General features: G+C 32.9%; 1 protein-coding gene across 1 annotated transcript in view; it reads left to right on the top strand.

Moving 5' to 3' along the window:
* Nucleotides 1-17,854, top strand: part of LOC105333371 (uncharacterized) — a 51,062-nt gene extending 33,208 nt beyond the window's left edge. The window contains exons 23-24 of the mRNA XM_011436305.4: nt 7,312-7,449; nt 16,578-17,854. Coding sequence (XP_011434607.4) covers nt 7,312-7,449; nt 16,578-17,712 — 1,273 coding nt within the window. The 3' untranslated portion in view covers nt 17,713-17,854. The remainder of the gene's footprint in view (nt 1-7,311; nt 7,450-16,577) is intronic.
* Nucleotides 17,855-27,500: the final 9,646 nt, after the last annotated feature.

Genomic DNA, 27,500 nt, shown 5'->3' with positions numbered 1-27,500 from the left:
GGCTTTATCCATAGTGATCCTTAAATTGTCATTAAGCCAGTTCCTAAGTAAAATATTATCGAATTAGTTCATACTGGTATGTTAAAATTCATAACAAAATGTGTTAGTCACGTGTTTTAGCGGCTAGTATTGTCACATCATGAAATAAATTAGTTTTATAATGAGCAGTGGTATTTGTGGTAAGCGCCAGGTGATGGTGAAATTTTAGTTCAAAAATTAAATTATCAGTAGTTGGCAAAATTAACAGTAAGGACCACTTCACGTGTTGGTAAATGTCCTGTAGTCGAAATTATAAGGATTTATTAACGATAGCAATTAACATACTAATAATTGTATTTTGCATTTTATGTTTTGGTTGTCTGATTCTAGTTTTACTCAAAGACATTTGTGTTTGATTGGTGTACTATTTGTTATATTTATCAGTAAAGTCGCTTCTGTAACCTACCCTGGCAATAAGTTAATTTACCGAGTTTTTACCGAATTTCCCAGTTTTTCTTATGATATTTGATTAGAGATAACTTATGGTCTTAGATAAATATGTTCTCCCCTTTTATTCAACTTGTAAATATGCTTTCATTCTATTTAATTCTATGTGAAATATCTAACAATTTTGCTGTTGAAAAAGTACTATTACATCTAATATGCAACAGACCTGTTTTTTATCTCTTTAAAAATCTTAGCCTCCTCCTTTCATAAACTTTTACATGTGTGTACTCCCCGTCAAAACAGACTTTTCCCTCAATAAACGCTCATCCGGTTATAATTTACAGATCTGTATCTACTCATTTTGTCTGTTCTAGCTGGGACCGGCGATCTGTCATGGCGAATTTTATACCTACAGTTGATGATTCCACACCGATTGACTCGCCTTGTTCGGTCGAACACGGACAGTTTTTAGATCGTCTGGGAATTTTTTTTCCACGGACACGTTTTATTTACTTTCTGTCACTTTTAGTAAATAATTGCCACAACAATAATTTTCCGCCCTTTCGGTTACATTATAAAACTTAACTATCTTGTCATCGAGCTATAGCCATCATACAAATGTAACACAAATATTCTACGGCCAGACGACGTTTAATGCAGTGGAATCAGTACAATGTGTAATTGGTCACGTGACATGACTGTCCAGGGATGACCTATGTATACAAACTGTGGGTGGTGCTAGTACATGTATCTGAACGACTTATCTCTTTTCGGCAATCAGATATTTTTTTGTACTGTGCAATCGTTGAGATTCCTTTTTTATTGCAAAACGTATGTTAAAATATAGGGATCCAAAAATATTGTACAAGTGAATCAATTCTTTTTTCTATTTTGATTTCTTTAAAGATGTTAAAAAATAATGTCTGATCTTACCGTGCCATGCCGAAACATAATACACTCAACTCCTCACCATTATCAAATTTTGAAGCTGTAAAGAAAAGGAAATATATCATAATTTTTCATTCAACATTAGTTTTATTAAGTCAAATTACCCTTGTTATACTTTTTTTGTAAAATGAAAATTAACTTCGGAGTGTTTGCCCTTTCGATTATTGAAATTTTTCCATTTATTCAATAAAGTAATGAACCGGTTGTCAGCGCAACTATTCTGAAAATGCTACACAGAATTTCGAAAATCTTTGTAGGAAATTATCAAATTTCGTAAATGTGCGTAGAATCATTAATTTCTTATATCATATTTTACCCATGTAGAACCATTTTGAAACTAGAATTTTGGCCATATTCTGAATAAAGTAGTGAACAGTTTGTAAGCAAACCTCACCTGAAACCGCTGCACAGAATTTCTTGAAAATTGTAGTTAATTTAGACACAACTGGTAGATGTGCCGTTTTATGCGATTCCATTATTATTCATGTGTGTATATTTACAGAAAATTTTATTCCATTATTTTTAGAAAAAATGATAATTTTTAAACAAAGAAGTGTAGCCAATATTAACTATTTTACCAAAAAAAATACGTAACTCCTTTTAAACGCCTTAATGGAATTTCAAGATATCTGGTAATGTAGGTCACAAACGGTTTAGGTGATTATTACCAGAAAAATCTTACTAGTATTCCATTAATTTTAGGGAATATAGTCTTTTTAGGCAAACAGATAAAGCGAGTATTTAATAAAGTACTAAAATAATTTGTCACTTCAACACCTCTAAAACTCCTAAATTGAAATTAATAGGACTTTGTAGGTAATTAGGACATTTGTTTTAACCAGAAAATTCACTTTCTATTTATTTTCTTAAAAATTTTGCTCTTTTTAACACAGAAGTCTGGCCAGTATTAAATTAGTACTAAAAAATGTATGCGCAACACCAATGTTTTTTTGTAGAAATTTTGACTTTTACGAACTTAGAATTCTGTTGTTGTTAAAAAAATTATTGGATTGCATATTTGCAGAAGGATTTTTAGGGAGTTAAGCCCCTTTTAGTTTTTTTTTTTGGTCTATTTAACACGCACCCTGCCATTCATAAAATCGCGCTGTATTAAGTAATTTGGGAGTGTATGTGTAAGTTTGCTCACTTTTTCTTTCATTAAAGTAAAATATGACTTTTTGTTATTCTAAAGCTATCTTCTTAAAATTGATTTCAGTTTCAAGGAAAGCTTATATGTTAGACTTTTATTTTCAATTTTATAAATATGCTAATCCGGCGATGATTTTTTTCCTCCAGTCTTTTGATAGATAATTTTGTGTATCAAAAGTGTATTAAAATTAATAAAAGAACACCTAGTCTATAATTGATCCGTCATTAGTTAAAAGTTCAATAGATCGAATTATTTTTTTTATTAATGGCGTCATCAAAAGTTGAAATACTTTATCTTCTTAAATTCGGAAAAAATGAGTGTAGATTAAACAATGTTTACAATGCATTATTTTTCAGCCATACCTTCGATTTGATGACATTTTTTACACAAATTTGTCCGTAGAACAAACTGTAGACATTGTTTGATATTAACAAATTAATTTTCTCTGAATTCTAAAGAGGGTGCTAAAATTCTAAGACTTAAAAAATCCATTAACCTTTTCCAAGTGTAACTTTTAAAGTTGGAGATATAGTTTGACATACATATGTCTGAAGATTAATGAAAAGTAGACATTGTTTGATTTAAACTTATTTCTCTCTGAATTCCAGTGGATCATCCATTTTTTAAAAAATAAATCATAAGACCGCTTGTTGCATCTGTTAAAGAGTTTAAAATCTGTATTTACGTCTCAGTTGTTAGATTGTTGTAAATGTTATAACTTTTTTAAAAAGACGCCGTGTTTTACACAATTATGATATTTCATTAAATGGAAGAGATAAACTTTAAAAAAAATCCAAGTAAATTCTCTCAAAAGATATTAAAAGTAGCTGATACAAGGTGTTACTTTGTGCGCAAAAAGGAAAGTTATCTCTGAAAGGGGGTCTCTCTGACTTTTTATTAAGACTTTGGCAACACGATACCTGTATGTGAAATTGAATAGACTTAACCTGTCATAAATAAAGTCTTGTATCCAAAGAACCTTTATGTTATCTTATAGATAATGCTAAAAATCCTTTACTACAGTTGATTCATTTTGAATCGAAATAGATTGTTTTCAACAGTAAAAGACTGGATAGAGGGGACGATTTATCTTAAAGAGTCGGTATCTAAACTAATAAATTCCATTAAATTATACTCTTGCTTTTTCAATATTTTTGAACTTGTTAAGTTTCAAGGAAGGTTTTAAGAACATATAAAATTGCGTCATACACAATGCTTCGTCTTTCCTGTTAACCCATATGCAAGTAAGGATAATAATTCTTTAAGTACAAGATCTTCATTTGATAATTTCATTTTACTTAATTAGATTTATAACGTAAAGAACTATGGGTGCAGTGCAGGCACATGGTGCCGAGCCGTTTTATGTTCCCGAGAAGAAAAGGCCCACTGACTGCCCACGCAATTTCACATGGGGGTCGTCTATGTTAGTTCATTGAAAACTTCCCTTTCCCCTATTAATCCTACGACACACCCAGCCACCCACCCTTTCTCTCTCTCTCTCTCTCTCTCTCTCTCTCTCTCTCTCTCTCTCTCTCTCTCTCGTCACAATTATCGTACTGAATTACAATATACAACAATTCTCTAGAATAATATTTCAATTGGTATTTTTTATGAATATAGATCAGTTAAATGTTAATAAACAGGTCCTATGGACGGTATTTTAAAATTCCTAAATATATGCTTTCGTTGATTCTCATTATTTACTTAAACAACGATTCTACTTTTCACTTCATCACCAACAATGGTGAGAACAAAACTATAAATGTATCGCGATAAGCATTTTGCATCTGCCTTCCTTGTTATATCGTACCAATTTGTATTTCAGTGAAAGTAATTAACTTTGGATCTTGATTTTAAAATAATTCCTTGGAATAATAGTAGATTTTCAAATTTAGATGAGAAAAATTAAACATATGTTTTCCCATACAATACTATAATTTTTTTTCAATTTTCAAGACCACTATAAAGACACATCACACATGCTGATGTACCAATTATAATAATGAAAACAGAAATGGCTGCCAAGCATTTGTTTTTCATTTAAGACCATGAAAGACACACTTCGTTGACTCGCTATTAAAAAGAGACGCTGTTACGATAATTAAGCAAATCAGCCAAGTACGAAAATAAGCAAACAGATGCTATTTTATAATTTGCACAAAGAATATTTTAAGAAATATCTATCTCTTCTTATTCAAAGGAATCCATGGTTGCTGTTTTCGGTGTCCCTAGTTTCTGCCATTCCAGTTTTCTCCCTACGGGAGTTTTGAAAATCTTTTCCAGAAAAGATATTTCAAGAATAGAATCGATCACATGATACCTATTAAACAATTCTTCAACTCGTAAAATATGTGTTCAGACGTTAAATTTAATTCCGATTTTTTTTTGCTCGTAAAACAGCAAGGTAACAGTAAACCCGAACACTAACAACCCCTTGGAACTGTAATTAAGCAAGCATATTTTTAGTAAATTAAAAAATGCGGCAGTTGAAAAGAAATATATATGGTATTTTATCAGCAAAACCGCGAACTCTGAGCATACCTGTGTCATAATCCATGTACGTATTAACTTGAGGTTTATCAAAGAAAGTTCAGTTTTAAAAAGCATTTTGCATCTTGTATATTGATGGTTATCATGTGAGACATGGAGTAATTACGTATTTTACATATAAGTTTAATGCATAGTGTAAATAAGAGGCTTTCATGTATATCTCGTGAAGGAGATTATCTTTGATCGCAAATTAACAACTTTAATGAAAAGGTCTATTTATACTATCTTGAAATACAAAAAAAAACAGTATATCTAAACGATTTTGAATGTAACTTTATTTTTCTCAATTATCATTGCTTTCAGGTATGCGCGTTCAATATGAGCGCTAAATGGTTACAATTAGTAAAACGTCATATTCTTGACATTGGTATTTGATTTTTATGACCTTGGAGTATTATTTCATGACCTTAGTGATAGAATGTTTTACTGCTTTATAGCTAGAGATTGATGAAAAAAAAGTGAGTTATCGGCATGTGCAGATTAACACAAACATGGAGATGAATTGAATGTTGACTTTAATGGGCGTTTTCTATTGTATGATGACATTTGTTCGACAAACTTTCATTTTGTACAATATGCTATGATTAATTAAAGCCTATAAGTGAGTAAATTTGATATCCAAATCACTATTATTTTATTCAAAAAACAGTTGAAACAACTCGATAAAACCGTTTAAACAAACTGGTTCTAAATTTTTTCTAAATTACTTTTAAAGATTCTCTTTACAATAACAATGTGCTAACATAGACACACAAAAAACTAGAACTAAAAACACTTGTCTAAAAATATTCCATAATGTTTCGATTGAAACAAATTATCCCCAAGACCAACTTGTGACAGTTGAAACGTACAGGGTGTACGTAAAACACTTGAGTGATGGAATTCATACTAGGAGCTGTAGGCTATAGAATTCCGCCAAGGTTTGGCATTCTCTCCTTAACACTTTAACTAAGTAGCTCACATCTTAGCCAATTAAGCAGATTTATCAAATCTATGTTTAAACGTTTGCTTCTGGTAGTTCTAACAAGGTACTCCGTGTAGCAAAAAGCAAAAACCTTTTCATTGTAATCATATTTCATTCAATTTACTTCGGAATTTCATTTACAGCAAATTTTCTTTTTACAACCTCTGAATGTTGACGGAATATTTGTACTGCTAAATATTTTCTTGATTAATAGACGTGGTTCTCTGAAAGTACTGGCATCAATGAAATTTTGCTCTTTTAACGTCTTTTGAAAAAATTTGAAAGACATTTTCGTCCTTGATCTTTTAGTTCATCATCTCCTTTGCGTGGCCATTTTTTAGTTTCTTTCAGTGTATGAAATATGGAAAGAATTGAAAATTTTATTCAACACATTAATATTATTGAACTATCGTTTCATTTTCATGAAAAGAGTTAAACATTTTATTAAACACTTTATTATTTTTGAACTTTCAAAATCTAATATTTTGATATTCTGAAATAAAGTATTTAATGAATGTAATTTAGATTAACGAAACATACATAAAATTCAACAAAAAAATTTAAAGGTCAATGACAAAGATGAGATTTTTTTAAAGTACAAATAATTTCTGTTTTATAAAGGATTGTTTTCATTACCTAGTACCGGTGCATCTTTATTTCTTTTTGTATACAAATGTATATATGATTTGATGTAACACAAAAAATCAGTAGTAAAAATTGAATTTATTTTATATATTAGAAAGCACGATAGACGTACATTTATAGTATTATCTATCAAACTAATAAACAAAGAATATTTACCCTTTTGTCTGATGTATTAGATTTGGTAATTTCTTAACCATAAACTAGGTTTAGGTTTCTTGTTTTCTTATGTTTTTTAATGGGGGGGGGGGGTGATTGTCTGTTATTTTCCGAACAAAGAAGTGGTGCACTGGTTGTCATGTTTTTTTTTCAACCACCAGGGTTTTTGAGTTGGATTCTAAAAAAATGTTTCAAATAATAACTCTCAAACAAAAGGAAACAACAATACAAAAACGATTTTTTTAAAAACAAAACTAAAACAATTTGGATCATTGACGTAAGCATGCTTTCTTAAAACTATATTCTAAAAATGTTTTTAAAAGTTCTTGTGCTTTACAGTAATGCTATAATTTAGTTCATTGTTATTTTGAAAGTCTAATTATGTTTGAGTTTTAAGCATCAATCATAAAAACAAATATGACATTCTAATACTTATGATTTTATATATTTATCATCATCTGACCTGTTTCAGGTGGTCTTTTGGTGTCCTTCTTTTCGAAATTGTCACTCTTGGAGGAACGCCATACCCAACTATCGACACACGAGATTTGCTGCGAGAACTTGAAAATGGATACCGAATGGAAAAACCAGAAAACTGTTCGGAAGAAATGTGAGTTGCATATTATTTTTTATGTAAACAAAAGAACATCAATAACAAAACATTTTAAATTAATAAAAAAAAATTAAACAGTTAAGGAAGCGAAATGGTCAACAAAATTCAGTTGTAACAACTGTTGTAAAATTAGCATTGATAAATTATGCAAGATGACAATATCTACACAACATTTGAAATTCAATATTCAGTACAGGACTTATTACTCGATATTCATGAAGAAAAAAATCAATCAAAGTTAGTAATGGTAAAAGTACATGCCGTTGTTTAAGGGTTGCAGTAGTTTTATATGTAGTATGTACGAAGCTCTGTTGGCAGACCTACGTGAGCAAAGCATGGGTTCAAACAAGTTGACAAGTGACTTCATAACTTAAAAATGTGAAGAAGTATTAATATTCGACAAAGCGCATGCCTCAAATGGTACCAGATGCAAATGTGGGAGACAAGACGTTGCTTACTATAATTTTACGTTTGTATTCCGATAGGAATTTAAGTTGCAAATGTCACTCACTGAATTATCACATGTTTTTCAACAAACAAACACATATGTAAGGATGCAATGAAAGCTCATTTGCTACCAAACCCATATACTTTAAAATAACTGTAACATTATGATATTATAATTTATGGAAACACATATACAATGGTACATAGCTATTATGAATCATTCCGATTTTTTATATTTGCCCATTTAGGAATGGTAACACATGGGAAGTGTTACTTATTCCTGTATTTGTAAACATAATAAAGTACATCATGAATTTCGGGAAATAGTTTAATATTTCTCGACACCATTCTCTTTTCTCTTGGCCATGACATCGGAAGTCAATGTGACTTAAAGGGCATTGCTTTATTTTGGTTCTTTTTTTCAAAGTCGGATATGCAAACCTATGTATGTCGTAATTTGTATTGAGAAACTACATGTAACTAAAGTATTGATTCCAATACACTCTTATTGTATAAACGTACAATTAGGATGGACACAAATTCTAAACATTAGATCACAATCTCCCTTAAAATCAATAAGTATTTGTCTTTTCCTTACCAAACATTAAAGAGGGGCACGGTGTTTATAAGGGCAGAGTTTATATCCCTTTGATCTTGAAAATGAAAAACATCCAATGTCTCGAGCTCACAGAAACAGGGTTAATCCACTGCACAAGTGGAAAAGTTACTGGGTATTATATTTCAGTCAGTCAATTAATCATTCAAATTATAAAATGTTTAATATATTTGATTTATCAGATGATGATCGCAACCAAATGGAAAAAATGTAATAGAAAATGCCTGTCTTACCTTAATTTCGACTGGAAATTATAACGTACGTTGAAAAGCGTGTTGAATTTGTGATTATGATTTTTTTTTTCATGTCAAAATATGTAATGTTGTACATCAAACCTCTCAAAACAAAAAAAAATATTATTATCACTATACTTTATCATGATATCATCTAAGGAAGAAATACACGTGTCTGAGTTCTGCATGAGTTTAAGGAAATATTAGGATCCTCAAAACTTTCATAGACATTTTTTGTTATGATGTCTGTAATATGATTGAGAGATAGTCTTTGGGAATCAGCTGCCTGTCTTTAAAAAAAAGATACTATTGCGTAGTTGAAAGGACCATTTAAATAATTCCTATTTTGCTAACTTCATCTCAATTAGGTCAGAAATAATCTATAATAACAATTTTTTATTTTTTTTTGCTTTTGTTTTTGGTGTATAATTCACTCTAAGGTGTGACATTGATGTCAAACTGTTTGATTCATTGCTCCAAGATCAGACATTTTCTCTGCGAGTCTTAGGGCGGAAGACGCCACATTGGCATGGATTCTTTGCAAAATTACCAAAGGAATCACGCAAATGGCTCCAATTAATTTGCAAAAAAGGATTGTCCATATCGAGACGTACATGTAGTGTTCAAATTTATTTCTTTACAACTCAATTAGTCATGATCGTACGTCGTTTACTGAACCAAACACGTATCAAATTTTATTTTGACAGTTTGTGAGGCTGGGTAAGAATAAAGAAAATATTTATGATGCTGATAAATTACATATTAATTATGGGGCTATTACATTACTGCTGTGTATTTGATGCATAGTAAAGATTCAACAGTTAGTAATTACTATTCGAATGCGCATTTCTAGTTTAAAACCATATTAACAAGAGCTTGGACTTCGTGTAGTTGTGTCAAGCAGCAATTTGAAGTAGGCCTGTCTCTTTCATTGTCAACCACTCAGCCATGGCTCTCTGAAATCAATAAGATTTGTCTGTCTTTTGAGCTAAGACTACGCAATCGGTGTATATTTTGCCTAAAACCGCGTGATTTTTAACTTGTTTTGACGCAAGAAATAGATAGCTACGTCCAACCGAAAGTCCAAAGTCTTGTTAAAATGGCTCTATTTTGTATCAGCAGTATATGATAATGAAATGTTAACTTTCTACAAAAAAAATATCAATAACAACCTAACTGAATTCTTAGTTTTCATAAGTTCATCATTGGGTTTATTTGATATTGAAGTCAACTTTAAATTTATATCTGCATCATGATGTTTACTTCATTTAAAATTCATTCTTTTTTTACAAGAACAACCTACATTATATTTTATATACTTTAGTGCATCATTAGATGAAAAGATACACCTTCAGGTTTAGAATTGTTTGTAAAATTGGTTATATCAGGGATTTTTACGTTTGAAAGACAGCTTACACGACAAATTTTTGGACTCGGTTTTTATACTGTGAATATAATGAATAAAAGTTAATATTAGCACATTTTTTTTACAACTAAATGATCATATTAGCCAATAAAACCGGTTATGATAATTTGATCTGAATTTCAATTGCTCTAGATGAATTAGAAATTATTGAAAATATCATTATGTTTCAATATTTATAAAATTAAGAAATTATTATTTTTGATTTAACTTTAACTCATTTCGATGTTATTTGTGGTGGCCGATTAGTGGATTTAGACCTTAGATATCTATTACCAGTATAGAATAATCAAATGTATACAGTGCATAATTCAACCAGATGATATTTGCTGATAACAAAGCGATTTGCGGTTTTTTTTTCTGGCTCAAAATAATTGGCATTTTTAAAGATCACCCCTTGTTATGAAAGCAATGATTATACATAAATGTTTTAGATTTTATTTCACTAACTTATCGACTCCACCCCAAATTTCAAAAGATCCGAAAAATTTGTTTTTAAAGTCCGTAATTATAAAATTTTTAAATTTACTTAATCCACAACACCATTTATTAAAAGGGCGATGATTAAATGACTACGAAGTTGTCCAAAATTTAAAATCATGGATAGATTTCGATTGGAATAGTGTTTTGGGGTGGAGTTATTTCTTCGTACCAGAAAGGTCGAGGCGATCTTTGGTCTTAGATTCATATTAATGTTATATCAAGTCAAATTGGTATCGGTTAAAAAAAAAAATTTAAAATTACTTAATCCACAACACCATTTATTAAAAGGGCGATGATTAAATGACTACGAAGTTGTCCAAAATTTAAAATCATGGATAGATTTCGATTGGAATAGTGTTTTGGGGTGGAGTTATTTCTTCGTACCAGAAAGGTCGAGGCGATCTTTGGTCTTAGATTCATATTAATGTCATATCAAGTCAAATTGGTATCGGTTAAAAAAATAAAAGAATGTTTTAATGTTTTTTGGTAATTATTTAGCAGACTGTTTGAAGTAAATATGCGTGCAGTGAAAATACAAATCAAAAGCCCCAACTGAATCGCGTCTTTCTGTAGTTTACTCTGATAGCGACTTTATTCAAAATTTGGAACAGTTTCACACCAAGTGAACTTACTTCTTTGAACTAGTTTGTCTTCTAAAGCGCTGCTCCATTTTAAGATTAACTGTAGGCAAATGAGTATTGAAAGTCTTATGAATGCAACAATGCATCGGCTTCCGCGCGGAGTGTAACCATTTAAACTACTACTTATAGCCAAGTTGTTAATTTTTGGAAATGAATGACTCTCGAAAATTGTTATCTCTTTCCCTATAATTAGTTGTCTGCAATTTGTGTCTGGAGAACAAAAGTCAAACGAAATCTTAAACAAATATTAGCTCAACGTTAATAATTCTGCAACATTTGTTGTTTGCATATCGCGAATGAGTTGATCCTGGAGATAGTTGACTTTTAGAAAGGGGCGGGGCTGGTCAACAAGGCACGGGAGAGTTTGAGTAGGGTGTTACATTCTCACGTAATAGCTTCAGGTTAAGCACAATGGAGTAGATCTCAGACGCGAGCTGTTTAGAGAATGATTTTTCATTACGAAATAAATTCGAGTAATCTAAAGCACACATATTTTTTCCTTTAAAAAAAAGAACAAATCAAGGCTCTTCATTATCAAGAAGATAGAGTACATTCGGGAAAATCCTCACCTGAGTACTACATTTTTAATCTAATTACTGTGTTTTCGCTTTGTTTGATATTTGCTACACAGATTTGCAAACGTAGTCAAGAATTATCCAAAAGTGCTCAAGACTAATTCACATTTAACTGTATCATGATTCAAAAATTAAAGGAAACCAGCGGCCATTAAGTGTCTCAGCATATTTTGTTAACACCAAATAGATACAAAATTCAACGTTTATTAAAATTGAATAATGTCAGTATATGCTTCAAAAGAAATTCCTTTTAGGAAGGAATGGATTGTAAATGACAAACATTTGTTGCTTTCAAATACAGGATGGAGGTATAGAATAAGTGATTTTCGGAAAACAAAAGATGGATCTCGAAGCCTGTCGGCGAGACAAAAATAACAAATTTCTTATTCAATAACCCCGTATGATACGTGCAGCAATTTTCTTTGACGACAACGACAACACAAAGTTGTTTAAGAATCAGTTCATGTATCTTTTCGTACATGTCTCTTACGATTTCTTTACGTTTTGGTCTCCTTTGACGCAAACGGTTGTGTACGTTGCAAATATCTTTGAAACACTTAATTAGCCATTTTATTATCATGGCTTGTTTAAGGTTTTAATGCATTGTAACATATTCATTTAACAAGGCAATATATTTATACATATTGATCTCGTGGTTTGATTTTTTAAAATTTCTTAACCCTTTCGTCTGAAAAAAAGCAAATGTAAAAATTTCTTGATAGTATAATACAATAAAAGGACGCTCAATTCATGTATGCAAATTATTGTTTTATAAGTTCCTTACGTATTGAAGTTCTTCACGCAACCAACTCTTTTATCGCATATGTTGTTTCTTTTTCTAATTGCTTCAGATTCTGTTTTAAAACACAACTCACGTAAAGTCAGATTTCCTGTCTTGACTTTTGGGCGCTGCGTCCAATTAATCAGTTTCAACTCGATCGTAATAAATGAGGAGTAAACAAAAAGGATGAATAAATAAACAACAAAATTTTGTGCCAACTCATGTCAATATCACTGACACATTCCAGGAAGAAGTAGTTTATTTCAATAGTTGTGAGATTTGTATGACACCACAGTGTCATCGGGTACACGTTTGAAGCATCTTTTATTCAAATTCTATAATTCATTACCTACTAGGATTGTATTGTTTCATGTAAGCCTCAAGAGCATCGATATAATTTATAGTATAGGGTATAAAGCGATTATTTGGTGGTAAAGGGTATTCGAATGGGGAACCCAAATCCATATAAGGAATCATATTAGCATTTAGTATCAACCGATAATGTCACTGTTTGGTTATAGATTGAAACACTCTAATATACCATTGCAGTGTTTGAAAGGTACATCCCTGTTCGAACAGCAAAATATTTAATTCTAGGTGTCGGCACAAAATCTCGATGCATCAGTATTGAGCTGATATAATTAATGCACAGAAGATGTAATATAAACCTTTGGATCAGGACGCAGCTGTTTGAACTAATTTTCTAAATTATGCACAGAGTAATAAATTGTACAAAACATTGTTTTCTTTGGCATATGAATTTTGATTCCCAAATTTATGGTGTTTGAAATGACAATCATTCACTCTGTCTTTTAATGAAAACACATTATGCATTTATTTGCAATTGTTTCAAAGGAAAGGCCGCGTGATTCAAAGTGATACCGCAATGTACTAATTACCAACCAAATCTCTTTTGTCCCGATTCCGTTTTTCTGCCACCGAAAGTTAAATGTTTGTAAAGTGTCACCAAATGTCTTGTTTATAACCAGTTGTTTGGTTTCTCGTTATTCACTGCGAAGCTATGAAACCAACGTCAATATATAAACCGCTGATTACAGTGCTCCTGGAATGACATAATACCAACATAATATCAACATGCGTAAGGCAGGGGAGGAAAAATCAAATTAACTGCAGCAGAAATTTAATCAGACGATGGAACAACAATTAATTCTTTGAAAGAATTAAAAATGCAGTAGCTGAGGTTTTCAATAGACTCATTTATGTTCTGACCACAAAATAGAAAACATGGCGCAGCACATTAGAACATATACAAAATTACACAACTTTCTACTTTTAATCTGACATAAAGAGAGGAAAAACTTGATATCAATTAAAAATTTTGATTGACATGTCGTTTATTCAATTTAATTTCTTTTTTTTTTAAATGTTATATAAAGAACGCATTGTTAAACAGAACTAAGAAACATTTCTTTGAAAAAAAAATCGAGCTAAAAGTTTGACTAATTGCTTTGTATCATATAATCCTTATTTATAAGGTGGGTGGTAATGGATAAGAGCAATTTTCTGGTTCCTTCCTGAAAATTTTTTGACCGTTTTATTGACATCTTGTTGTTTATAATGATGAATGTCTGTTTCAAATTTTCTCTGTCTGTGTCATAAACATAAATTCGACAGAAGTGAGTAGGACAAAGTGCATTTAACATTTGATGAGGAGACTCATGTAACACGCCGAGAATCTGGTTGATTTCTGCCTGGACGATACATCAAAGGGCCGCAGCCACGTGTAAAAGGTTCTTTCTTGCTCATAGACAGGGAGGCTTAACATTTAATACTTTCTAATTAACTTCCGGCCAACTGGTACAAAATTGCGACAGTCACAAACTCCCTGGCATCAATAACATCGAGATTACATTGTTTTTCTGATGCGAATTTTTCCAGACAAAACGTAATTGTACTGATAAATACTATGTACTTTCATTAAATGGAATTCAGGAAAACATTACCTGTTTTTGACCTAGTAGTTGCAATCTATCTCTATGGCTTTTTGGCAAATTAGAAGTTGCCTTTTTTTAATGGTCGATATAAATTTTAATAATTTCTTTGAATTCGACAGCATCAAAAATTGCATACTATGTAGAATTTTCTAAAACTCCATTGTTCTAACTAGTTATTCGTACGGTGCCCCGGTGTAGTGATACATTGGCAGAAATGAAGGGTGTGATGAGGCCGGTCTACAGGTGCGCGAAAACAAGAATGTGATAAACTATTTTGTCTGTCGGTTCATGCCTTGTTAAGGTGAACTTGTAACAAAGGAGGCGATTTCTGATAAATGTCATCTGACAAGTCTTTTTAATTTTCAACTGACCGCAAAGGATGACCATGAGGGGCATTGTAGAATAAAGTGTCAGCTATCCCCATGTATATAATTACAATCACCCCGAACCCCAACCAATCGGCAGAAATAGATTGCTAAATAGTATGTAAATGATAAGTTTTTCACGGACACCCTACAATTTATGAAATTCCTTCCATGATTTATATAACGTTGCTCTGCGTTAAAATGACCGTGTATTTCACTGAATTTTACGAAAATTTCAAAAACCGCAAACATTCTTGTAAACTTATTATGAGTAATGAATTTTTCATCTCATAATATGGATTCGTCACAATAGTTTCGTATTAAATATAACTAGTCATTTTTCAACAAATTTAAATGTATATTATCATATTTGGCAACAAAACTACATATACAAAATCTGGATGTTTATCATATCAAAATTGTTAGGCATTTATTATAATCGTCAACCCCCCCCCCTCTCTCTCTCTCTCTCTCTCTCTCTCTCTCTCTCTCTCTCTCTCTCTCTCTCTCTCCAATAATCGTCGCACCCGGTATACTACGATCCGGGGCTGCCCAGGTATACGTTATCAGTGCCAGATCTCAAACATCCGACACACACTAAGCCCGACACTTTCTCTCTGTCATGGCTCAGATTTCACCGTGGGTGGTTCTCGGATGGAATCCCGTCCCTGTAGAGTTTGACATCCCAAGAATAAACCATAGCCAGCATAACAAGACACCTCACCCGCTCCAAAATCAGATAAAATTATTACTTGAGTGTGAATCATTTATTTCTACATCTAATGCTAGAGTAAAATCGAAGAGAATTAAACAATTTACTTTAGGGTAATTTGACAAAAAGTACTACCAGTGGATGTACGTTTGTCCGTTAAAGTGTAATGCAATTTCCTTTAAATATAGGAATTCATGGGATCATATGAATGTAAGATCGAGTTTATAAATAATAATTTCAGTCTTTTCTCTCAATTTGTTTATAGACCGATATTTATTGAATTCGGTTTTCTGAAGAGTTATTCAGGTAATCCGACCAATTTCAATTTATTCATATAATATCTTGAGAATATCTTGGTTTTTTAGGGGGTAGTTTTTCTCTTACATCTTACTCCGAAACGTCTATCAAAGAAAATCGAGCTTTAAATCCCTATCATCTTTCGATTTCAATGAATTAATAAATCACTTTAATCTGTTCTTCCTAATTACGATATTAAACTGCGATTTGGGGTAAAAACCATTTAGGTAAAACTATTTTTTTCCTTCTTTTAAAAAAAATCTTTTCAAAGAATCTATTTTACAATCAAGGCGAATCAGGTTTTTAAAAGATCTGGGTCCCTTATTACACTTCGCATTTTGCAGTTCATTCATTGATAGCTATCTGACATTTTCATCTTTGAAATGTCAATCAGAAAATTTATCGCATTTTCTCATCGTCGACCAGGTGTTTGAAATGAAACCATCAAAACACATTTTATAAAAAAAAATTGGTTGACGTTTAAAGTGACACTTCATTCAAAAAATTTTGTATTAAGTCTTTCCTGAACAGGAACTATATTTATTGATCACGAATACGTAGTATGAATATATATAACCGTAATATACTTTTTTAAAGGTATCAAGTCATGCATTCATGTTGGCGGGAAGATCCAAACAGACGACCAAGTTTCAGCAATTTACGACAAACTTTTGATACGATGTTGGAAAAAAGTTGCAGTGAACATTACTTGGATTTTGAACTTGACGATAGCAAAATTTACTATCATGTTCACGAAGAATTTGATAACAATACAGGAACGGGCAAGATTTCCTCTTCCGGTATACAACTCCAACTTTCAGGTCTTTTTGCAAAAACAAATCGACACGAAATATCAGAAGACAATAAAGTTTATGACGTCATAGAACACGTGGACGACGTCACTTGTCCAGACGCAGGAGAGGAAATGCTGGGAAACGACTGTTCTTGTTCCGAACCCTCGGGGGACAAGGATGAGGAACTTTCATCCAGGACAACTAGTGACACAGTTTCGCTTCCAAATAACAGAATTGTGACGTTTAGTAGGGATTCCTTGAAGACGTCTCCAGTTCGGAAAAGAATTCGTCAAGGATCACCCCACGTGAATAAAAAGAATTCCATTTTATCTTTTCAAACTACAGATGCAATGACAGACAAGTACGGACACGCTTCTCGCTTATGTAGACACAAACCTCTTACTTCAAATTCATCAAAATCCAGCAGTAATTCTAGCAGTCCCGACCTCGAACGAGTCCCAAGGAATAGCATACTAGACTGCGATGCTGATGAGAGTAGCATTGGAAGTTCTTGCTCAAAATGTTCCACGTCCTCAAATGGCGACGACGACGTATTCTACCCAAACAGTTACGGCGATCTTCACAGAGGACCACCCACTCCTTATAAACTCGTTCATAGGCCAAACCGGTACGGTCATAATGCCCGAAAAGGAATCACAACTACCCCAAATCCGATTTCACCTGCAAAGGAGGATATGCAAAATGATTCCGGTGTGTCCACTTCCAGTGCTAGTGAACTGCGTTCCATAAATAACAGAATTTTCGTTTTTCCTCCGGACAGCAATCGCCTACGATGGACTAATGAAGGGCAAAGTATAACGGACAATTCCTCCTCGGTTTCGGACAGTGATACCAAAACCATTTCCCAGGACAATGGAATGTCGACGGACACCTGTGTCTGGGACAGCGATGAACAGACGCTCGATACATATGTCTAGACTCATTGGTGTCCAAAATGAATAAATGGCATTTTTCAATAAATCATAAATATGTTTTCAAACCCAAAATTTTATATTTTAAATTTTGTAAATTATTATTTACGTGGATTAAACGTTTGGCTATTTAAGCCAAGATCAGTCACATTGGATTTGTTTTAATTTGTAAAAATTTTTGTTATCTTTTTGCATGTTTATATATAATACTAAACGTGATCAAGTCAAGCAAGAATAGCTAACAAGTACCTAGAATAAATTAAGATTTATTTGCGCATGATAACACTTTCTAGATATTTCAGAATTAGCCGTTACACCTAGGAAAGCAGACATTGGAAGATCAAGTCAGCCTGAGGATTCGATTAGACCGTGTGTGATGACATCAATGATTTTAATGAAGAATTTGGGAAGTGAAATCTATATCTTGTCAAATCCAGAGTACCTCGGTTTCCTGCTTTTTGCATAGTGTGACATTTTGTCCACCAGTCGCAACATAGGGTTGGCTAGAATAAATCTAGAAATTGATCATTCGCAATAAAAGTCGGAAACGTGTTTGTTCAGATATTGGGGAATGTGCACGGTCTTTTGAACGATTTTACCTTTGTTTCCTTCCAAAGTCGCGGGAAAACTGATACGAAAAATTGTCGTATCATCTTGGATGGGCCAATCATCGTTTTTTACACATTGAAATATCAACACTTGTTGCATGTCATCAAATATAATTGGTCAGTTATGCCATATTTTAATTTTTCAGCACGCGGTAAAATACATGTATGAACCTAATTTTAAAATTATTTTAAAGTCTTTACCATAAACACGAAATAATCACCTATAGGTATCATTGAGATTTATTTTAGCGACGACACCCCCATCCCCTTAGACTTGCAGGAAATAGGTAGTTGGTAGGGTAGGGATTGTTCAGATTCGCGTGCTAGCCGAGCCTTCACCTAGATTTCAATGATGTTGTTATTTTGTATTGTTTTGGCGTGTCTGGTCGACAAAATAAATTCCTTAATTACTCTGTCGATAAAACAGATTCTTATTTGAAAATAAATCATATCTCTTTAATAAAGGTTGAACTTTTACTTCTAGCAAGTCATAAATGATTCCTGGTTAACCATCAATGATTTAAAAACTCAATTAAAATAAATAACCCCTAATTTAGTTAAATATAGATATAGGGTAGGGAGAAAATTTCTCCGTCTTGCTGAAAGAGAAAGAAAATTATGTCAAATTACGGGAAATAATCCTTTGTTTTCCTTACGTGATAAAACTTCTCTTACCAAGATCACTGCATATGAAAGTCAAGTTATAAGACACGTTTTCCGTGTTAATCTAATTTGAAAGCTGCCAAAACTAATTACTAACTGCAAAAGGATATGTTTTCTGGAATTAATGCTTTTATTACTCGTGTTAAGTTAATACAATCGCATCCCATGTCAATTAAGAAAGGTAATTTCTGAACGGTTGCTTGTTATTGAAATAAAAATTAAGTTCCCTTTAAATACAGCTCGATTGATCACACGAGCCCCCTTAAATGCATCTACTATGAAGTGTAGTTATATTATAAATATAGGGAAAATATGACAATATTTTATTTGATCTTGGGGGTTTTTTCTCCTATCGATTTCGCAGCGTGGTCAGTTGTCGTTTGGTCTAGATGACAAAAGGGACAAAAATGTTTAGAACTATTCGCTGCGTTTCTTCCATCATTTCAATCAACTTTGGAATGTTCTCTGAGTTTATTTTGTTTGGGAATATTTTACCCTAAATGCACTTTTGCGCTGTTCTTTTTCATAAAGTAATTTAAAACGCTGGTTGGTTAAACATCTGAGAATTCTCATCGCATTTCCTCTTATGTCAATAATAAATTGATTGAATTGAGACTGCGAAGTATAAAAATTTCTACCTTTAATTTTTGAAGAGGAGGTAAATTTTGACAGTAATGACCAAATCTGTTTTACGTAAAAAGTTGAGGAAACCCCTATATTTCACTATGTTTCCGAAACCTAATAATATCATCAATCCTGCTCTCTCTGCAATAACTTAGATAAACGCATATATATGAATAGCAGCGCATCAAATTATAATTAAAACCTTTCCAAATTTAAAAATGAATCAAATTGATTGTTTTGTTTTTTAGCCGTGAACTATAATTATAAAGATTTAAACCAAACTGTCATTCCCTAAATTGCACCAATAAATTGACAAAGACAATATAAACTTTAAATTTTTTAATATAAAAACAAACCCCTTGTGAAAAATCGTGAAACTAGACCCATTACATCTGTGTATGTATAGTGAGGTATTTACATACGGAGTCTTCTGCTTAATGCAGGGTCTAAGTTTACCTCAGCAGGTGCTGCCTGATTGCGCACAGTTCTTTTGAGCTTTTGAGGGGAGAGCAGTGAAGTCTATCTGTTGCCTCTGGGGGGTATAGTCCCCACCCCTTTCCCTCTGATCTACGTTTTCTATTGTTTTGTGTTTAATCTTTCTCTAGCTCAAGGTACACTCTGCTCTTTGATTTTCCCTCTGTGTTTCACAGGTGTTCATCGCTAATGTACATGGACCCATTAACCAAAACGTCATGGCGAAGTGTACCAACACCGGTGAAACAGAATCTTCTAATTAAATGATAAACACGGCAGAGCTAACAATCAATTTACTTTACCAATTTGCCGCTACCCGAAAGCCCTATTGTTGGTGTGTTTTGAAGAATGGTTTTATTGGTGGCATTTGCCTTGAACAGGTGCATTATTTGTAGAAAGAAGTAGGTAATGGTATGTTAAACTCGGGTTGTGATTTGTTTACAGTTGATGTTTATAGATTTCCCAGGTGTCCGAGAGTTTCTTATTCTCGTTTTTCTTTACATATCTCACTCTCTAATACATAGCCGGATTAACTTGTGAGGTTGACTTGCTAAACATGAATTAGATGCTTGGGTAATGAGGGGAATGCAAATTGAGCTTCAGTTTAAACAACCCAATTTCTAAATGTCCAAAAAAAATCAACTCCGTGAGAAAATGAAGTGACAATCGGCATCTTATTTTTGTCAAAGTATCCTTTTTATTATAAGGCTTTGTCCAATGTAACATTAGAGTTAGCGAATTCTCATTATTTGTATATGAATTATAAACCACAAAATATAAACATTCCTCTAACCGCTGCAGGTGCTACGAAACTTGGAAAACCGATAAAAAGCAAATAAAATTGTTCAAAAGCTGACACTAAAGGAAATATGCTAACAGTTTACACAGCATAACAGCATATTTACACTCGTCCACATCGCGTTAAAAGAAAGCCTTCTATAAAGCCGAAACTGGCGCGTACCGCCATGAATGCCAGCGCTCTAAATCTCTACTTCCGGTTTACCAAAGAGATCTGTGTGGCGTCTTGGAGGATCTTTGATGCCCCTCGTTTTGACCACAAGGTGACTAGTGCCTAATCATCTCTGTAATACAGTGTAAAGGGCTTAATTGTGTTGGTGGGAGTTCAAATAAGCTTTAATATGTACTTGTATCTAATCGAGCGAAATAAACCCATGCACGTAAGCCAGATCTGACAGGGTCTGCTTGTGCGACGCCATTCAAACGTTAGTAAGTTCGGTCGTAATTGATCTTTACAAATTAGTGTTTAAGTAATAACGAACTAAAAGAAGGGTCTTAATTTTGCCCGCTTCTTCAATGAGGTCTATCCGCTTATCTCGCCAAAATGACCAAGAACCCACCAAATGGACGTGGTCAAAGTTTCTAACGCTGTAACGTGACTATTGTGTTTGGCCTCGTCTTTTGTGGCGGGGCTCTTGTTACCAATAGAGGACAAAGTTTCTGAGTTTCACATTTGACGTCCTTCCCCGGAAGATGACACCAATTTCGTCGTCTGGGATGGTATTAACCTTCACATCAACTTGGAGAATCGTTAAGCCAAAATCTCAGTACATTTTCAGAAATGTTAAAAAACCTTCTATATTTGTTTCATATAAGGACTTTGAAATACAATGATCAATGCGTTTATTTTAAATACTAAACTGAAAATATACATTTACGACAACTCAATAGTGGGCGTAGATTTTTTGAAACGGTAATTGAGGATTGTGTTATGCAAAATGCCAGAGTTCCAAGTTCTAGCAAATCTATTCTACGGCCTAATAAATCATGATTAGAAAAAAACTAAGAAGGGAAAGTTCACAACGTAAATATCTAATTGATTTGTTTGATTTATAGGACGTCTTATAAATATATTTTCACAAAGTCATGATACTAAAGTAGATTTCATTGCTAATTTTATATAGTCTTAAACCATAAAGACTATGTGGCATTGTGAAATGGAATTGAATAATGATAGAAATAAGTGTTTTTTTCCCTAAAGGTCACAAAGAAATACCTATGACATCCGAAAATGAAACGTTCGATTGGTTGTCCAAAAGCAGATGTTCGGGTTTTTTGGTGATACATGTATTTTTGACAATCTAGAGGGAAATCCTTGAAGAAAGCATTGAAAATCATTTGCATAAGATTGGTAAACGATGTGCAATTTTTATAGAAAATGAAACAATATGAAAAGACAAAAGGCAAATTTTAGGCTTCATGAATTCTCAATAACTTAAATTAACAATGACGATATTATGACAATTCAAAAAGTTAGGTGTGGCAACCACAACTTAAATAAACCCCAGGGTATAATATGAAATTAACTACAACATATAACACTTCATTGCCTTCGTAACTCGAAAATTACACCCACCCATCCACCCCCCCCCCCCCCAAAAAAAAGAAAGACTGCAAAATATATCTTTATATTGTATTTTTTGCCAATTTTGACAGAAGTTCTATGACGTCATTGCCAACAGGTGCCTGATCCCCGCCTTCTACGTTTTTGTCAAGGAAATAAATGACCATGAACCAAAGCCTTACTGTGGAATGTATACCGCCATGATTAAAGATGTCGTCCTTTTAACGTGTGATTATTCCCTCTCTTTGACATCTGTTATTTCACGCCTTTTCTCTGCCTTTCCAAACTATATGAGCATACAAATCAAAAAAGGCAAAGCCCTAATTTGTCGACTCCGGTTCTCGTGTTGCTCAGTGGGCATTTACCGTGTACTTTGGGGGGCTTTGATAAGGGGTTTATGGTAGTCAAAACCATTTAGCTCATCTAAACAATTCGTTTTATGTGTTTGTCATGATAATTACCAACACAGGTGTGAGGATTAAACACGAAATCCCAAATCCGGCATTTGGGAAATAATAATATCATAATTGCATATTCATAAATTGAGACCTTTTTTCATATCAAAGCACGGATATGTCCTTTCTAATTTCCTTACTTCCATCGTTTGACATAAAAACCAAACTTTGCCTATTCTCAACACATTTTATTCATAGACCTTCAAGGGTTCCGTTTTGAGCTCTTAATTTAGGTGTGACACCTAAATTAAGACAAGCTCTCAAAAGATCATGCACGTCTTTTCCCGCAGACAAGCTTTTGTCTATTTATTTTTTTCCCTAAATCTCATTAATTTCGCATTCAATTATCCACATTGAACCTTCTTTGTTTTGTGACTTGCAAATGCAAGACAATTTTATGGTATAAAATTATTTAGACATTTTAAAGACGTACAATTTTGTTTGCATGTTTCTTCTTGAGGTAAAAAAAAAATGACGTCTCTCAAAGACAAATAAAGTGATACGACCAATAAATTCATCGCGGTCACGTGGTGAGGCTATTGCTACTTAGGTCATCTAAAAAACCAAATAAGTCTTCTTTGATGTTTTTCATTTATATTTAAATCAATTTCACCCCCTATCTTGCCAGAAATTCCCAGTAATTTAGAAAGTCATAATTATATTACACTCGAAATGCGTGATTAATGGTTTGATAATGTTCACATACATATTTAGAATCAAATAGCTTAAAATGATCAAACAGTTTTTGTGCTGTTTATTTTAAAGCCATCTTACTGGTGTCCTTCGTTCCAAAGATAGGTCTAGCTGCCTGGTAATTCTCTTGGTTGGTATACTTGCATATATGAATAAATTCAAAGCATAGGGGAAATTAAGCATTGCAACGTTATGAATTAACATGGAACGGTAAATTGCCCCCTCCACCCCCACCCCCATCCCTTAGTATTCGCCCTCCCTAAAGTATCCGTTTAATAAACAAAATATTTTTATGTAATACACACAGACAAAATCCTTTCAATATTGTGAAAAACTATAGGCCGAATATGGAATACATATATCATATATGTATATACATAAGTTCCTGCTGATCATCAAATTTTGATAGTCGATAAGATCTTATTGAAAATAATAGTTTTTAGTTGTCAAGGATTTCCTGATCGATAATTTACGGTCCAGGAAATCGAATTATTTGTAACATGGATGAATGGATAAAAACCGTTATCGCAATAATAATCAATTTACATATTGGGTCACAGTAAAAGTTCTATCAAAGACGTATATTTTTTAGAGAACTATGCAGATGTTCTATAGTTACATGAACATGTGTATCGGTTCATACCAAACTGTCCACCATTGCGGCAAATTGTTTCAGACTTTACATTCGACACACTTTTTAGAAAGACGCTAAAAAATGCTTAAACGTATTTTAATGCCCTAAAAATAATTTGTAAATATCTTAAATCATGTTTCATTAAAATGTAAATGCTCGTTTACACAGACTCTAATAAATCTGATTCTTTCAGTATATTATAAGTAAGCTTAATATGCTATCCCATTCAAGTTATTCTGCATACACAGTAGTCTGTTTAGAAGAGAATATATCATACAGTATGCCGGTTTACCATTTTTATTGCCTATATGGTCCACAAACCGAATTTAATAATATACGATCCATGTGTCCCCATTTATTGCAGTTGTGGCTTGTTGGGGCTGACTCGGGAATCATATACTATAGGTCATTTGCTTCCTGTAATAGTTTATGTAATGCGCTTCTATTAAAAGTTCAGAAATGGTACTCTATTTATTAGACCAATAACATCTTTAATTTGAAATAAATTGCATTTCTTTGTCCTAGATTCTTCACAAATAAAGGCTGTATATGATGTGAGCATATTGTTATGACTTGTATATGCAAATCGTTCAAAACGTCCGAAATTTAAGAAATTGGACATATCATGAAACGATGTTTCAATATCACCCACCAATGAAATGCCTCTCAAACGGAAGTGGACCAATACGGTAAATATACAACAAGCTGACGATACGTTTCCGTAATACATTCAAAAGCATCAAAGCATTGGCATAAAAACATAAAAACAAGCCGTGAAAGGAACTTGTATAAATTCACGACATGGCGTATTAATTGCATTTTTGGTTTTAAATGAATAATGTGGATACAAAATGGTCAATAATTCATCCTTTTATGCTTGTTTTATCAGCTGTTTAACTTGTTCATTAGGACAGTTTATGGTGATTTGAAATTTGATTAATTTGTCATTCTATTATTTTATTATCTTAAGGAAGCACAAAACTCTTCAGGAAATACGTATGGAATGTCTTTGGGCTATATTGGTTTTTAAAAATAAGAAATACGAAATGTTTGGGGTTTGTGAACGATAGTTAATATAACAGATGTACAAATGGTCAGGTAGTCTTTGTTTAAGTCTACAACATCTGCATGAAAAAAAAAATAAAGTGACACCCCCATCTCAGCAAAAAATCAGCTTCTGTGTTTCGCTTCAGCTAGACACATGTCATATTTGATCTAGATCGTACAAGGATCTAGATGTTATCTTAATTAGTGATTTTGCGATCAACTGATTTTTTAAAAAACAGGAGTGTATCTAGGGGAACTCGTCCGAAAAGCGACCATACAATGGCCCGAAAACTGAGAATCTACCACACCAAAACCTCGAGTGTATACCAGTTGTCAAAGAAGCAATTGTTATAACGAGTTGATCAGAATATTTGACAAACATTTCTAATATTCAGGTCATATTTCAGTATCCACAGAACGAGGAACAATGATAATTTCCACAGGTGGCGATGAAAGGAGTTGAATGACAGACGGTGTTTTCTGGGCCGCGATTGAATGCTGCATCGCCCGTTATTGTTCCATCTTTGAGTCGGTAGACCTCGGGGACCAGCACAATTCCTTCCAGTGGTCCTGCATTCCTCGCTCCTCTGAGACGGTGCTTCGTCACCCTGAGTCTTCACTTTGAAGCAAAGTTAGAAAAAAAAGATAAACGATGGTCCTTTCCAATCAGCACTCTTTGCAAATCCAATCAGATGACCATCTACTGGATAATCGGCCAAAGATTAAGGATACATAGAAACTCATTATCTACTTAGAAGATTAGAAGCTATACTCGACCAAAGATTATAAAGTTGTTATCAAAGGAGATTACGAACATGTGTCAATCAAGAATGCGGTCCAAAGACGATTGTGATGTACGCAAAGAGGGACCAAATTATCATTTAAACCCCCGGCAGTCCTCGCTAAAGTACACACAATGACTAAGAGCTATTTGGAATTAGCACTTTAAATTGTTTTTGTTTTAAAGCAATTGACAAAAATAATAACAAAAAGAAACTGTGGTGGAACATGACAAAACCCGGTTTTGTTTTAAAGGATTATTTCCGTGTTGAAGATATCTGTTTCGCGGCGTAGGACTTCAAAAATGAGATTGCAACATTTTTGTTGACAAAGAAATGTGTGATGTTCTTTTTTAGAGATAGATGCTCAAAGATAAAATTCCATCAGTATAGGTTGTCAGCCATAGATAATATGTGTTCTTTCCTTAAATAATTCATTTTAACTTCGTAGATGACCTTGATTTCCATTTAACTATACTGGTATAGATAGGAATTTGTCATTTATCAATATCATTTATTTTCTTTTTTGAAGAAACAATGATTGTTTCTTAATTTTCGAAGAAACAATGTGATTTTACGACGATGTTGTATGTCATATGATGTATCCAGCATATTCGTTCGATTTCCCTGAAGATTTAGAATTAATAAAAAAAAAAATTTAAGACCATGCGTTTATATTCAGAAAAAGTTCTTAATGGATTTACATGTGTTCTGCTTTTTCTCCTGGCTAAGTGAATATTCCAATTTCTGTGAATTTCTACCGGAAATACATGAAAAGTGAAAACAATATTTCAAAGCGGAAATAAGCCTAGATTTGTCCTGATCACGACAAACATAAACTCTATATCTCATTGCTATCATGAACTTATATCGTGTCAATTTAAATCAAAGATATGGGCCACAAAATGATCTGAATTATTAGGCTATCTGTGACTAAATCAATCCTAAGATTGATTATCATTTATATCAAGTTCTGATGAAACAAAATACCAAATACTTTTTGGTATGAAAAAAAATTCGGACACAATCTTAAATTATTCCGCTTCATTTTGTAATACACAATTTTAGTTACCTTAAAAAAAACGCTGCTTCTCAGAATTACTTAGTTGATGTGATTTCCTGTTTGAAGTCTATTTATTATTATTGGAGCCAGTTCACTTTATACTTTTCTTTTGTGAAAGTGTAATGTTAAATTTAAAATTAAATGTCATAAAAGGCTTAAAGTTCTCAAATAAAAATCACGACAAATTTTATCTCTAACTTTCAATAGTTTATTGAACATTCCCTTCGATTTACAGTGCAAATTAAATAACTCATACCTAAAGATAAAAAAAAATGTCTGAACTACCCAAATGTTTCAAGATTGTTACACATCGACACACCACTTTGATGGGAACGTTTTAAATGAAATCCTTTATTGTGTGTTTTCCCTTCAATTCGGTACAAATGATCAAA

This window comes from Magallana gigas, chromosome 6 (genome assembly GCF_963853765.1).
Source record: "Magallana gigas chromosome 6, xbMagGiga1.1, whole genome shotgun sequence".
NCBI lineage: Eukaryota > Metazoa > Mollusca > Bivalvia > Ostreida > Ostreidae > Magallana > Magallana gigas.
Note: the sequence above shows the minus strand (reverse complement) of the source record. Positions and strands in the feature narration are given on the sequence as shown.